General features: G+C 38.6%; 1 protein-coding gene across 3 annotated transcripts in view; it reads left to right on the plus strand.

Annotated features, from left to right (window-relative positions):
* adamts7.L (ADAM metallopeptidase with thrombospondin type 1 motif 7 L homeolog) overlaps positions 1-16,579 on the plus strand; it is a 58,452-nt gene that overhangs the window by 16,287 nt on the left and 25,586 nt on the right. For all 3 annotated transcript variants that reach the window (XM_018253357.2, XM_041586924.1, XM_018253358.2), the window contains 9 exons: positions 23-106; positions 396-520; positions 1,291-1,440; positions 1,997-2,140; positions 5,464-5,608; positions 6,759-6,851; positions 7,207-7,352; positions 15,429-15,598; positions 16,240-16,373. In XM_018253357.2, the coding sequence (XP_018108846.1) occupies positions 23-106; positions 396-520; positions 1,291-1,440; positions 1,997-2,140; positions 5,464-5,608; positions 6,759-6,851; positions 7,207-7,352; positions 15,429-15,598; positions 16,240-16,373 (1,191 nt within the window). The remainder of the gene's footprint in view (positions 1-22; positions 107-395; positions 521-1,290; positions 1,441-1,996; positions 2,141-5,463; positions 5,609-6,758; positions 6,852-7,206; positions 7,353-15,428; positions 15,599-16,239; positions 16,374-16,579) is intronic.

Here is a 16,579-nt window from a genome sequence, read left to right on the forward strand (position 1 = left end):
TTTGCTGATTCTCATCTTACAGGTGGCTGGGCTTTTCCATGATGCCAGTATTGGGAACAGAATAAACATTGTTATTGTACGGCTGATCCTGCTGGAAAGTGAGGAGGTAACATGGAGAGGCACCTTACTGACATGCAGCCATCAGTGGGGCAGTGGAGCAAGAGAATAAAGGGGAGGTAAACAGAGAGCTGAGAGTAGTCACACAGTAGAAAGCAGGCTATCAAATGACTATACAATATCATTATTTAGTGAAGTAAAAGTAATAGAAGAAAGTCATGGAAGAAGGATGTATGAGAAATGAATGGGAGGAGGAAGAGGAGTAGCCGTAAGAATGGAGGTGGGTGAGGGAGACATATTTCTGGGAATCACAGTGACATGATCTGGTGGTTTTAAAGGAGGATCTGAAGATCACTCATCATGCAGACAACACACTACGTAGCTTTTGTAAATGGCAGAAGAATCTAAATACAAAAGGAGAGGAACATCCTCAGCACCATGATGTGGCTGTACTTCTGACCAGGTAACTGGACACCCGACTGCACAAGGATATCCTACACCAGTGGTCCCCAACCAGTCGCTCGTGAGCAACATGTTGCTCTCCAACCCCTTGGATGTTGCTCCCAGTAGCCTCAAAGCAGGAGCTTAATTTTGAATTCCAGGCTTGGAGGCACGTTTTGGTTGCATAAAAACTAGGTGTACTTCCAAACAGAGCCTCAATGTAGATTGTAGTGACAATCCACATAGGGGCTACCTAATGGCCAATCACACCACTTATGTGGCACCCCAAGAAAATTTTTCATGCTAGTGTTGCACCTCAACACCTTTTACTTCTGAATGTTGCTCATGGGTTGAAAAGGTTGGGGATCCCTGTCCTACACAGTGAAATAGTGACACTGCCATCATGCATCATAAGCACACACAGCACCCTATAACAAGCATATTGACTAGAATCTGCCAATACCTTGACTTGTACCCAGTGCATTTAAAACCACTCAAAACCTTGATATTACCTCAGTATGTCCCAAATATATGTCCCATGCATATATCATCCTACAGCTACAAAAGTGGCATTCATAACCCCCAATTCTGTACATATGTTTGGTCTTTAATATGTTCTTTCATTGCCAATCAAAATGTAGAACTGCTGTACTGCTATATGATAATTGATGGCACTCCATGATATAGACCTAGGCTCACTCACTTTTATCTATTGTGCTTGCAGAAATAACATATATAATCCATAAACCATTGTGGGGTCATTAAAGCCACAAGTGCTTCATGTTATTACAGGAAAGATATATGTGCAGCAATGAACCGCCCTTGTGAGACACTTGGCTTATCTCATGTGTCAGGCATGTGCCAACCACATCGCAGCTGTAACATCAACGAGGATACTGGGCTACCAACTGCATTTACTGTCACACATGAACTGGGACACAGGTAACATGCAGTGACAACAGGGCATTATAAATATGCATATTTAGACATTTTAGGGGTCATTTACTTACTGTAACAAAGTTTAGAGAAAACAACTCATTCTTGAATCATCAGGCACACCTTGCACTTCCATATAGTTCCAAATTGAGCACAGTTGACACAGACTGATATGGGAACCCTGGAGCTACTACCATCTCCAAATAATGGGTAGCTTCAGGATTTCCAAAGTCAATTGCTGCAGTGGAGTTGCACCAAAAGATTCAGGTACACATGTCTTGACTCATCTGCTGCGTCAGGCACATCTCTCCCTGATGACTGCAATTACTATTGTGTTATGGGAAAAATGTTTCAGTGTCGGTGAAAAGCATGGTGACTGCATTCGAAATTGCTTAAAACACACTTAGCGGTTTGTAAATGGCCCCATATTTTGAGGACACACAGTATATGCCTCGAAGGGCATCCATTGGCTCCATCCTTGGATTTTGTCTTGTTTGCACATCCACTGTTGTGAATACTTGTTCTTGGTCTCTCCTCACCACCCTTTATTTTTTTATGCTAGTTTTGGGGTGCAGCATGATGGCAGCGGGAATGACTGTGAGCCCAGAGGAAAGAGACCTCACATCATGTCGCCTCAGCTTCTTTATGATACATCTCCCCTTACCTGGTCCCGTTGCAGCCGAGACTACATCACCCGCTTCCTGGAGTAAGAAACTTAATTTGCCTCCTTGTGATTGGTCTACTCTCTCATTGTGCAACACAAACATTTTGTAGCTATTTGCATAAAAAAAAATACTGAAATCTGAACCCTAATATGCATACTGAAATTTGAGCAAAATTGCTTAAGTTGTGTACAAAAAATGTCACATTTGGTCGTCTAGAGCTTTAAAATGACCTGATTCTCATTCAGTCTGGCTGAGTATGTAAGCTTTGGACAAATCTGAATCCTGCAAAAAGTAGTAGGATTCGACCGAATCATGGATTCAGTGCAACCGCAGTTCGCACATGTACCGTTTAGCTTAGACCCACCAACTGTGCCATGTACCTTGCCACTTTTCTGCTATTACTGGAAAAGACTATTTTAATTGCAGATACTGTTACTGCAGTTATTTTGTATTTTCATTGACTGTCACTAAACCCTAAGAAGGTCAAAGGGCAAAACTGATTCAGTCAAGGTGAATATTAGTAACTAAAATGTCTGATCTGATTAGCTGAGCTTTTACAAAAGCTCTCTTGCCTGAAGGAACAATCAAACAAATCCCAAATTCCTTCTTCCTTTATGTCTCTGACACAGAACTGTCTCTCTATGCCACAGACAGGGTACTCTGTGTCTCTGTGTGGTTTCTCTTAATAGGGGTCATTTTGTAACCGAAGTGCTACATTGTAGAAGTTGCTACCATAGAAACTAATCAGCAATTTATTTTGTTCAGGTTACCACAAGTTAAATGTTGGCAACAAAATTCTGCTTTATTGTTACGTGTAACAGTGGAATTCAACATCTTTATTATTATATTAGCCCTACATTGTTCACAGATTTTCATAGGACATGAGTGAGCTTAATAGTCTGATTGTTCTTGCAGACTTACAGTGCACATATAGCCCATCTGTGCTACCACTACTGATATGGGATGTTGGTTATGTCTATTTGTGTGCATCATGTATGCAGAACATTTAGAACACAGGTATAATTATTTGTTTAACATAAAATATCAGTCTGGAGTTTTTATACAATGGTTTCTGTGGTCTATATATATATAGAGGGAGAGAGAGAGAGTGAGAGAGAAAGTATTAAAATTAATGAACAGATAAAGTTATATGATAGCATTCAGCCTCAATCTTAGGAATCAGTGGTTCCTAACCCTTTCTTTTCTCAACTGACCCAAATTGTGTTGCATAGTTAGCTTTGCAGTCCAAAATTGGTTAACAACCTCTTATTTACCTTCTTTTATTAACTTTTTTTAATTGTCAAAAAAATACATTGTTTAGGGGGGATCATGTAGACCCAATTTGTAAGTCCCTACTCATAGGTTCTCTGATCAATAGTAATTAGTTTGTATGCTGCTACCTAACTAGGTTTCCTAGGACTAAAACTTTGAGAGCTTTCTAAGGTATATATACAACTTTTTTTTGTATAGTATGCATTGTGCATTTGCCAGTGTGTATGGTGCCACATAGCATGAATGCATGTTCCACACTAAGCACTGTTGTTTTTTCTTTACTGTTTTTCAGAGAGAACTCTTTTTCTCTTGTCTCTCGGCAGATCTTTTTCTCTATATGATCCCCCCTCATTTTATGATTGCAGACATGTTTCTGTCTACCAGAAAGTGGCATAATTTGAAAGATAATTTAAAAGCTCTCCCTTAATTGTGTTTCTTTACACTCTTTATACTCTTTTTTTACATACATGTTTTCTCTTACTGAAAAGACAGAATACTCTCATGTACATTCAGGTTAGTTCTCACTTTACTGTAGGAATAGACAGTTCAGAATCTGCCTTCCTTTTGAACACTTTGTGCCAAATTTCAGCTCATTTTATCTTCTGTTATTAACACAAATATAAATCTTTGGGAACATCCTACGCACTCTTGCACAGGCCACACAGTTTAATGCTCTTTCCATCCTCTGCACGCGGCCTCCCCCACTCTTACTTCCTTGGACATTTCCAAACAAAAACAAGAGAATCAGTCACTTCCTGCCACATCACAGCAATAAATAGCTAGGAAAAATAGTCTTGAGCTAAATATCCATCTGCATGATACTTAGAATGTATCATTATTCATTGTTTTGAACATTGCAACTCATGCTGGTGTGTTTTCCTGTGTCTCCATGCTTGGCCAGCCTCTGCCATCATGTCAATTTTGCATGCACCAAAGTACACACATTTGCACATTTGGCTAATCATTAGACAACATTAACCTTGTCATTGATATTGAACATTCCCTGTTCTATCCTTCTTCCCTATCTTTTGGAATTTGTGCTAAAACTGTAAATAAATAAAAGTAAGGGATCTACTGTCTATAATGTTTGGGGCATGGTATTATTATTAATAACATGTACTTTTAGAGCGCCAACATATTGCGCATTGCTGTAAAATAAATGTGTTTATACAAAGAAATCACATGAATTACATACATAGAACATACAGAGTTACATACATAATGGCCAGTGCTGGTACATAAGGTGAGGAAGGCCCTGTGCAAAAGAGCTTACAATCTAAAGGTGAAGGATTTAAGACACAAGGTGTGGGAATGGGCAAGATCAGAAATAAACAAGGTGAGAGATGTAGCATATGGTATTGTATTTGGTAGCTAAACAGAATGAGGGTTGGCTTTTCTAAATACGTGTGTTTTAAAGGAATTGTTCAGTATAAAAATAAAAACTGGGTAAATGGATACGCTGTGCAAAAAATATAATGTTTCTAATAGAGTTAGTTAGCCAAAAATGTAATGTATAAAGGCTGGAGTGACTGGATGTCTAACAGAACAGAACCGAACACTACTTCCTGCTTTTCAGCTCTCTTGGTTTCCACTGACTGGTTACTCTGGTGACCAGGCAGTAACCAATCAGTGACCTGAGGGGGGGGCACATGGGCCATAACTGTTGCTTTTGAATCTGAGCTAAAAGGAGAATTCAACCCTAAAGTTAAAAAACCCTACCCTACATAGACCCTCCTCCCTCCTCCCCCCCAGCCTAAGTATTACCCCGGACTAATGCCTCTAAGTCTTTACTTACCCCTCCGTGCAGATTCTGTTCACGGGCGCCATCTTCTTCTCTTCGGTAATCTTCGGGAAGTAAGTGCCGTATTGGCACACGTGCAGTCGGGCGATTTTCTGTTTCGCAACAACTGACAACAAAAATTGCCAAAGCACCGGTCTCATTCCAAAGATTACTGAAGAGGCTGAAGATGGCGCCCATGAACTTCATTTTTACCAAAAATAGCATCTAACTCTTGCACTTTTCTTGCACTCTTTTTTTCCTTGTATTTTCTGTTTGTGTCCTTCCCTCTAATGTTCTCTATGGCTTTTACAGCAGGGGATGGGGGCTTTGTCTGGATGATCGACCAAGTAAAGAGCTGCTGGATTTCCCTTCTGTGCCTCCTGGGGTGCTTTATGATGTTGGACATCAGTGCCGACTACAGTACGGATCCTCTTCCAGCTTCTGTCGGGATATTGATGTAAGAATCTCATCAGGAGATGCTGTTAAAAAAGGAAAACCTGTTTCTTTTTTATTAATATCTATGCTGATGCCCTTTAAAGGGACACTTTAAAGCACCAGTAACATAAAAAAAAATGAAATTGTTTTAAAGTAATAAAAATATAATGCAGCGTTGCCCTGCACTGGTAAAACTGCTGTGTTTGCTTCAGAAACATTACTGTTGTTTATATAAATAAGCTGCTGTGTAGCAATGGGGGCAGCTATTCAAAGGAGAAAAGGCCCAGGTTACAAATCAGATAGCAGATAAGCTCTGTAGAACATAATGTTGTTATCTGTTATCCACTATTTAACCTGTGCCATATAGCCTTTTTTCAATTTCAGCCATTGCTACACAGCAGCTTATTTATATGAACTATAGTAGTGTTTTTTGGTGTTACTGTTCTTTTAGTGGCCAGTTCTGGATACTAATAACAGCTTGGTATAGTTCTTGTTTTTATTACAACAGAAACACATATCAAAGAAACCAATGAGCATTCAGTGCCTCTAAATCCCAGACTTTATAACTGTTAGAACAACAAAATTTGTGTATTATATTTTGTTTTACAGTAGCAGAAACAATAGTATCACATTTGTACGAGTTGTCAGACATATCAATATGTTACATTATGTATTTTATATATATATATATATATATATATATATATATATATATATATATATATATATAGGGAACCATAGATGTGTAGATAAATAGATAAATAGATAGATAGATAGATAGATAGATAGACTATCTTGTTTTCAAAATAACTCCAACAAAAATAATGCTAAAAGAATCTAAGTATTTATCAGTAAAAAAATAATACATTTCCAACACTGTTACAATAAAAGTATAAAATGTCTTATTCCTGAGGACTATTAAGTATGGCCTCCATTATCTTTTATCCTCTATAACAGAGATATACCCAGACATACTAACAAAGCCATGGACCACATGAATCCCATTTTGGATGCCAGTTAGATAATTGTTCTTCTTAATCCCCCAGTAATTACAGTATTTACAAGTAAGGCCCCAGTTTGTTTAGGTATTACTCCTCTAAAATCTTCTCTTATTTGGAAATATGAGCCTGATTAATCTTGATTTGTTTGTATGACATGTTAATCCTCCCTAGAATGTGTGCAACACTCTGTGGTGCTCAGTGGGATCAACGTGCCACTCGAAACTGGATGCAGCTGTGGATGGAACAAATTGTGGTCACAACAAGGTAAGCGGATGCAGAAAAGCAGAAAAAATGCCAGAGAAAACAATCCAAGGTTAGATATAGTCCACTCATTCATGGGACCATATTAATGTGTTCACTGTTATTAGTGGTGATTGCGAGTTTTAAGATTAACCAAAGTCAGCTACTTATGAAAGTAGGAACTATAGGGAAGGATGCCAAAAAAATTCAAGATAAACTGTTAGTCACAAAACACAAAAATATAGTGCAAATCATACAGTGCATATGGACAGTCGTGCTTCTATATACTTGGCGAGAGAGAAAATGAGTATACTAGTGGTGGAATCGTTTCTAGACCTGTGTTAGGCTATGTATTCAGTCGGTGTATTTTTTTTTCCAGTGGTGCTTTAATGGGAACTGTGTTGCAACTGGGCAGCGTCCTACCCCTTTGGATGGATCGTGGGGATCCTGGAGTTCGTGGTCATCATGCACCCGGAGCTGCGGAGCTGGAGTACAAAATGCAGAGAGGCATTGTACTAACCCTATGTAAGTTATATTTGAGTTTAGATTATAATCTTTTGGATATGTACATGGATTTCTGATAACCCATAATGTGTATGACATGGGACATATAGCTGATGGCTTAAAAATATTGTTAATTTTGTATTCCCAGAGGCATTTACAAACAAATTAGAAGATCACTATAGCAATTTACAACATTTGTGTGATGTTATTACTATCAGTGATCAAAACACCCTAAAGACATGTATAGCCACATATATGATCAAATTGCAATTTACTTCATGTTTACTTTATATTAACTAACACAGAATTACACGTTATTAGGTTGATTAACTCTGCCAGCCTAAGGTGGATGGGGAAATTGTCAGAAAGTTTCCTCTCAGTCTGAGAAATCATGCATCCTGTGTTAAAAATGACTATATTCTTAATCTTGATGACTAAGTATCATCGTTAATATTTCTCCTATATATTTGCACTCATTCCAAACATCAGTGAATTTTAGAGGAAGGCTGCCAATTTCTTGCTGGATGATTTCCCATTTTGGCATATGCCTGTATTTTTTCCAATCACAACAGGATAAAAAACTCTGGCTAAAAGCCAAGAGGTTAGAGGATCAGATCTAAATAATAGCCTAAAGCTGGCCATAGATGTTGAGATTTTTAAAAGATCAGATCCTCATCGTGAGACCACGATTTTCTCGGAACGATCGTACAATCGTTCGAATTGACCATCCACTAAAAAGACCAATTTGCCAGGAAAACAAAGGGGAGCTGCCTGCTTGGCCCTGCAAACATAGATAGATTGCACTGGGACCGACAAAGATTTTTTAACCTGGCCAATCAATTTCCTGACAGCTGTCGGCTGAAAAATCGTAAGATGTACGATCGTTCTAATACCACTAACCGTACGATAATTTCGAAGGATTGGTCAGACTTCCCTAAAATCGGTCTTTCGGCAAGAAGAATCGTCGCGTCTATGGGGAGCTTAATCCTGGAGATTAGAAAAAATCAAATTAGGCCTAAAAGTAAATAACTTTGCAGGAATGACCTGGGCAGTTAATTGTCAGGGGCAGCTGATTGTTTTAACCTGGTTCTGACTGTATTTAGTTAAACCCAAGGTGCAGGGGGCAGGGTTTACTGACACAAGGGAGTCCTGCAATTAATACCTGCCTTGAAGAGGGGTAAGTTCTAGCTAGGCAGTCACATGCTAATGCAGTTATTGGTGGTGTACACATCTGCACCCTGTAAGCTACAGTATTGCAAAAAAAAAAATCTAGCACTGCAGTATTCATTAAGGAGCTTATTAATCAAAGGTTCGGGTTTTTAAAGTTTTTGAGGGTAGTTTTCAGTAAAAACTCAAAATTTTCAAATTGATATGATGCCCAAAGTGAGTCTCCAGTCCTGGTTCTCTACCCCATGCCCAGTGAGGTGTTGATTGCAGGTTGGGGAGGGGGGGGGGTTACAAGCATTTGGAGGCTATGTAGTGCAGAATGCTGAGGAGCTGCCTGTAACTGCATCAGCCAGCGGCTAGAAGTAGACAGAGCCAAATGTGTGCTTTGTGTCACCCACTATTGTACCCTAGGCACGTTCCTCTTCTTCCTACCCCTAATTCCAGCCCTGTATAAGACCAGTGTATGGGTGCACGTACCTTTGCTGATAGCATATTAGTGTGCACAATTTACGAGTGCTCTTTGTGCTAGTGTAAGCAAATGAGCCTTACAGTAATAAATTAAAAGCAAATGACATAGTAAACTGTATATGGCTGCTGTTTACCAGTGTAAGAGTTTAAAAGGGGGGAAATGTATCAATAATCTTTTCAGAAAAAGGGAGAACAATAAAGTTAAAAGACTGCAATAAAATATGTTAATTTATTCATAAATAAAGCAAGTTATTCTTTAATTTAAATGAACACTGGTTTTAGTTTAGTCCTAGGGTTAGACAGTTCAACTGGTTTATCCAGGACATGTCAGGTTTATGTTGCACATGTAGTTCTCTTCACTTAGGATCAACCCCTCCTGTAGCGTGTAATGTGTTCAGCAGTGTGAAAGAATGTGTATACTGCAAAATGTAGTGGATTTATACCTTGTCCCTGTGTTTTGAATGGGTTTTTGCTGTGCTTTGTAGACATGCATGGGCAGTTCAGAAGACACAGAAAAGTTCATCAGAGTTAACAATTCTTCCGATCCATTACTGATGCTTATGATAACTACTACAGGGTCATTTTTTTTAGCAATCATGTTTATAAAAGGTTTTATAAAAGTTTACATTATGTTGTATACATTGGCCCACATGGCGGCTGTGGAAAGAAAGAAAAAGGTGGGCGCAGTAAGGGAATGGGTAATCAAAGAAAGTAAATCATGTAAACCTTTAATAAAAATATATTAAGGTTGTCCATGAAAATTTTTTTAAGTTATTGTCAAAAGATGTTTTCAACAGCTAAGGTAAATAGAGTTGGCCGCTCAGACTGTGTTCACAGGGGCAGGAGGAGACCAGATGCTGGATCAGGGTGTCTGTACTGTTTTCAAAAATTATCATGAGTGTTGTGAAGGAAACTCATTAGCTTTTTGTTTATTAAGATTCTGTCAAATTTATTTTTAAAGGCTGGAATGGTATTGTTTTGGGTTCCCAAGGTTTAGCAATAGTTTGTTGTGTAGCTAAGAAGATATTAGTGAGTAATTTATGATTTTGTGAAGTTGACCACTAAATAAGAAGTATCTAAATTAGGGATGCACCGAATCCAGGTTTCGGTTCGGGATTCATCTTTTTTCAGCAGGATTCGGGTGAATCCTTCTGCCTGGCCGAACCGAATCCTAATTTGCATATGCAAGTTTCACAAAACAAGGAAGTAAAAAAATTTCCCCCTTCCCACCCCTAATTTTTTCTTTCACAGGATTGGGGGGTTTGGCCGAATCCGAAATAGTGGATTCGGTGCATCCCTAATCTAAATGCTCAGATGCAATGACAGTTCTATGTCTCTGTCTGTTAATTAGATCCTGTGTTGCAGATGTGACTTACTGTATAATCCTCATTATTGGCCTGCCCATAAATGAATCTGAGAAGAAATGTATATTTTATGACTATGAACTTTTTTTATTGTAATGCCATGCATAGGGTATAGCAGTTACCTCTCCTAGTAGGCTTAATGGCATGTTCACTTACCCTGAAGCAGTAAGCAAAGTCAAATTTTAAAAGAGAATTCAACCTATAACTAAAAAACCCCTACACTACGTAGACCCCCATCCCTACTCCCCCCAGCCTAGCTGCTGGGAAAATGCACAGTTCACAGCAGCCATTTTTTCGGTAATCTGAGACTGAGACCGGCGAAGCGGCGCATGCGCAATTGGCCATTAAAGGCACTTGCGTCCAAATGCACTCTTTGCACTTACATATAGTTGTGCTCAGTAGTGATGTGCGGGTCATGTTTTTACAGACCCGCACCCAATCTGCACCCGCCCTCCCTCCACCCGCGCCCCCCTGAACCCGACTTCCGGCTTCCCTTTATAGACCTGCACCGACCTGCCTCGCCGATGATGTCACAAAAGGGGCGGGGCGAGCAGGCGCGCGGCTATAAAGCCGGAAGTAGGAAGCCGGCAGTTGAAGGTGGCGGGCGGGGAGAGCAGGAGGAAGAGCTCGACCCACCGAACCCTACCCCCGCAGTTATTGGGCTGGCCCGCATATCACTAGTGCTCAGTGCTGAATCGGGCACTGCTGCACCTATTGATGCAGGGGAACCCTTTGATATTTATAACAATTATAAATATTTTACAGACCCTTGGTTCCTGGGATACAAGCATTTACAGGTTTTTATAAAATACCCTAAGGGAAATGATCTCAGTCAAAAAAGGGAGCGACATATTGAATCATGATCGTTTATGGCTGCAGATATTCCAGGGCAAGAACTACAAAATATGGGGCATAGTTCTGAAAGGAAAATAAATGAAAAAATAAAATACCTCGTCACAGTTTACCAAAGAGAATTTTCTGTGCTCTCTATTCACTTGTATAGGATTTTAGGGGGCCGATTTGTCAGGGTGAAAATAGTAAATATTTCCCCTAAAAATCCTATAAAAGTGAATAGAGAGCTATGAAATCTCTCTCTGTTGATCCATGGCAAACTTTATTTTCACTTTTTAATAAAGATGCCCTTTTGTTTTACTTTAGTCGGTGAACATTGCGCATTCATCATAATTATCACACCTGCCAGTAGAAACAATGAGTAGTAACCCTTGTTTGTATTGTAAGAACCCTGTTTGTTATAAATTAAGTGTTGGGTAAATTGCTGCCCTTGTATAAGGGCTCTTACAGACGAGCATTTTTACCTGCGCTCCCCTGCGTTCTGTTTTTCTGCGTTCAGCCGCAGTGGAGCGCAGGAATAGATGCATTACATTTTTTCCAATGGGGCTGTACTCACACAGGCGCGTGTAGGCGCCGAACGCAGGAAAAATGCAGCATGTTGCGTCTCAACCTGCGTTCGGCGCCTACACGCGCCTGTGTGAGTACAGCCCCATTGGAAAAAATGTAATGCGTCTATCCCTGCGCTCCCCTGCGGCTGAACGCAGAAAAACGGAACGCAGGGGAGCGCAGGTAAAAACGCTCGTCTGTAAGAGCCCTAATAAATCAAGATGAAGAGTTTGAGTCGGATTAATTGGTCCCTACTGAAATTGATTGATTGTTATAAATGTTATAAATATCAAAGGGTATTCTTAAGTAGTAATTTTATTACTCCGGTGCTGGTACTGTGTGAACCAAAAGGACTAGCCGAGAACATACAAAGTTTTTTAACGCATATCCTTTGATAGTTATAAAATTGTTATTGACTTATTACTTTTTTATCACTGATACTTTTTTGGTACTTCCTTTTATTTGTCATTTTGCTATTGATCGGCCATGAATTCTTTTAGTTTTCTTTTTTTTTTTTTTACATTATGGGGCACATTTACTTAGCTCGAGTGAAGGAATAGAATAAAAAATACTTCTTTATTTTTTTGGCTACTTCAACCATCGAATTGGCTACTTCGACCTTCGACTACGACTTGGAATCGAACGATTCGAACTAAAAAACGTTCGACTATTCGACCATTCGATAGTCGAAGTACTGTCTCTTTAAAAAAAAACTTCGCCCACCTACTTCGCCACCTAAAACCTATAGGGAAGGTCCCCATAGACTTTCTAGGCAATTTCTGATCGAAGGAAAATCGTTCGATCGATGTATTAAAATCCTTCGAATCGTTCCACTCGAAGGATTTAATCGTTCCATCGATTTTTCTTTCGATCGAACGAATTGCGGTAAATCCTTCAACTTCGATGTTAGAAGTTGAAGGAGTTAACTTGATGGTCGAATATCGAGGGTTAATTAACCCTCAATATTCGACCCTTAGTAAATGTGCCCCTATTTATTCCCTTTCCCGCCACACTGTGTTTATTAGGCACATTGTTGTTTGTTTCTTCACTTTGAGAAAGGCTAGAACAAATTGTCAGTCACATTGACTAAATGAATAAAAGACCTGTGAGTGCAGACTCATTTCTCTCCTTATATATACAAAGAAGGTGGCCTGTACTGCAATGTCTGTATTTCTCAAAGTGCTTTATTCCATAAATTATACCAATGCTTCGGCTCCTGCTTGGGGCTTTTTTCAAGGTTAAACAATACAAAGTGAAACATACTATTTATACCATGTGAGAATTGTTAGTAACAATCAGTCTCCAGACATGACTGTTAACTATACATGTGCCAACTTTTTATACCTAATGAGCTTCCAGTGAATCTGTATATCTTTCTCCAAAAAATGCTTTGCAATAGGGGATTGTGTTGATTCAGAGTCAAATGCCTGTTTAATATGAGATCTAGTGTAATGTAGTGTCATTCTGTCTCTGAATGTTCCTTCAGCTTTTCCAACATAATTTAATCCGCATTCACGTTGCATAAGGTATATTACTCCTTCTGTAGCACTTTAATTTTAAAAGTCTCTCCAGTATGAGGTTGAGTTAAAGTGTCCCAAAGAATAAATTTTTAACAATTAATGCAGCCTTTGCAAATGAAGACACCAGGTTTACGGATTAGCCATGTCTGTTTGGTTTTGTTGTATTTACTCACAGGGTCTGTTGGACTGATGACGCTACCCAGGGTTCTGCCCTTATGATAGCTTAAGCAAGGAGACTTTCTAACCAGTTTTTTTGATTAAACCGACCGAAAAATCAGACTTGTTGCAGAGTTTCCTTGCTCATTGCATTGCTTTGTTAAAGGCATTGTTTGATATACCTATACAGATTCACGGGAAGCTCATTAGGTATATATAGTTGGCACATGTATAGTTAATAGTCATGTGCGGAGACTGATTGTCCCATGGTATAAATAGTATGCTTCAATTTGTATTATTTAACTTTGAAAAAACTTTGGTGTAATTTATGGAATAAAGCACTTTGAGAAATACAGACATTTGGAGTGTGGACCACCTTAGTTGTATCTATAAAATGTATTTGGTTCTGGGCATCCAGCTCTAAGGGAGTACAGCTTGTAAACTATTTTACACACACATTAGTCATAACTGATTCCAGTGGTGTAGAATGTTTTGTTAACAGTATGGGTCTAAACTACTTGCTATTCAGCTCTGCAGTATGGCAAGAGGAGAGTAAATATTGTATGAAGGGCAGTTAAATAGCAGAAAAGGACCAAGGGTTCACGCTCCTTTGCAGATCCATTTGGTAATTGTCCCTGCCATTTAAAGAGGGAATGACATCACATATTCAATATGCTTTTCCCCCACATTCAAGGCACGCGTTGCTGTAACATTGCTGGGATCTGTTGTACAATGAAATCATTGCCCATTCGATTTTTCAAATTGTGCCTGTGAAAGACTGCCATTGTATGGGAATGTGGATTCCAGACGAGCTTAGTGTAGAGTAATTAGGGTCAGAGAATTTGTGAGTCCTTGTGGTGAGACAACTGTCTAGAAAAGGGAGTAGAAGTAAAAGAAAAATGCAGAGGTTTACTAAGGAGCCGAGTGATAAATGAGTGAGAGGTGAACTCCATTTAAAAGCTGTTGTTCCCCTAAGGAAATAATCTCATTCTGAGCAATTTTCCCCACATAATAATTACAAATTTGTAATGGTTTTGAAAGTCAGAAGCAGAGAAGAGAAAGGAATATCCAAACACTGATTGAATAGCAATTACAAATAACTTTAAAACCGTTGATGATTTTGAAATGAATGTGAGCTGGAAAGTTAATTAGAATTACATTTTCTTTTATTATGCAAAAAGGAAGTGGGTCTGTATTATACACAAAGCAGGGAACAGATCTGTATCTGTATTATACATACAGGAGAAAGGGGATCTGTGTTAGGGTGTAGGGAGTATACACAGAGGGGCAATGTATCTGTATTATACACAGAACACACAGTGGAACTGCTTTATACACAAAGCAGGAATGATAAGATTGATGAGGCAGGAAATTAATATTATATAGTGAATAAAGTAGCCCCTCTTGTAAAATATAAGGATATATAAGTTACCGAGTAGTTTCATGACCATATAAAAACACGAGGCCGAAGGCCAAGGTAACTTCTAATATCCTCATATTTTGCAACTGGGGGTTCTTTATTTATTATAATAAACAAGTTTCAGTGAGTCATGTGATAGAAATGACATCAGAACTCACCGTTCATAACTGATGACATCAGAACTCACCGTTTATAAGAATATCATTTACAAGATATTCATAGCTTTTGTGTATTATATATATATATATATAATATCAATTATCACAAACCGCACTCCAAGGACAAGTAGAGGAGCTGAAACGTTGAAATAAACTTTTTTTGTGTTTATTTGAAGTCCTTGGAGTGCGGTTTGTGATAATTGATATTGTATGACATTTTTTAACCTGCACACCTAGGCATTGATGTTTTTGGTGGTTTGAGTGCACTCAGTTTGGAGAAACTATATATATATATATATATATATATATATATATATATATATATACATAAGTATATCTGTGTAATACACATGTATACGCATTACACACTGTTAAAATATCATAATAATCAGTATTTGGATTGACTTCAACCTGTCCTGAAGAACCTTTCTGTCTTGCTGTGCCAGGCCTAAATATGGAGGTCGATACTGTCTGGGAGAGAGAAAAAGGTTCCGTGTATGCAATGTTTTGCCCTGCCCTGCTGATGCTCCATCTTTCCGACATCTACAGTGCTCCCATTTCGACTCTGTTCCATACAAGGGGAAGCTCCTTCAATGGACCCCTGTGCTAAACAACAGTAAGTGACAATTTGACTAAAGGTGATAACCTGTTTTGAAATAGAAGCAACACTACTATACTCTGGGACTGATGGTAACTGCTGTACTAGCACATAATCTTTATTTCAAGTTAGATAATAAAAGCAAAAATCTTTTTAGCACCTAAATCAATAAATCAGCCCTAAACAGGTATGGAATCCATTATTTGGAAGCCATTATCCAAAAAGCTCCAAATTAGGGGAAGGCCATCTCCAATAGACCCCATTTTAATCAAATAACTCATATTTTTTCAAATTATTTCTTTTTTCTCTGTAATAATAAAACACCACTTGATCTCAACCAAGATGCAATTCATCTTTATTGGAGTTAAATCAATTGCATTGACTTTATTTCATATTCAAATTAAAGGCATGGAAAACCAAATTTCAGAAAGCACCAGGTCCTGATCATTTTGGATAACAGGTCCCAGATTAGAAATGTTGCTTTCATCACACCATTTACAGCAGCTATCTCTTGCCAAAAAAATGGGTGGATAAACAAAGTTGTGATATCTCATTTTAAAATCAATAATCTAATCTGAAATCTTTGAAAATCAAAGCTGTTTCTGTGCTACTTGATTTTACAATGACGTGTTAATGGTTTTATTTTTGGTTATGGCCAGTTAATCCATGCGAGCTGCACTGCCAGTCAGAAGTAAAACTCATTGCAGAGAAGCTCCTGGATGCAGTAATCGATGGAACCCCATGTTTTGAGAGTAACACAAGTCGAGACATGTGTATCAACGGGATTTGTAAGGTAAGCAGGGAAATACAGCGCTGCATTCTAAGGTGAAGCAAATACAAATATTGACACAAAAGTGACATTAGGAGAGGATCCAAGCATGGACAATTCACTAGACAAAGGAAATGCTGATGCTTAAAAGAACTGCAATTTTTAGCTTAATATTATGCTTTGGATTAAAATCTTGACTGTGTAAACCTTAAGGAGCAGGGCTTACAGTA

The sequence above is a fragment of the Xenopus laevis genome, chromosome 3L (assembly GCF_017654675.1).
Source record: "Xenopus laevis strain J_2021 chromosome 3L, Xenopus_laevis_v10.1, whole genome shotgun sequence".
In the NCBI taxonomy this organism is placed as follows: domain Eukaryota; kingdom Metazoa; phylum Chordata; class Amphibia; order Anura; family Pipidae; genus Xenopus; species Xenopus laevis.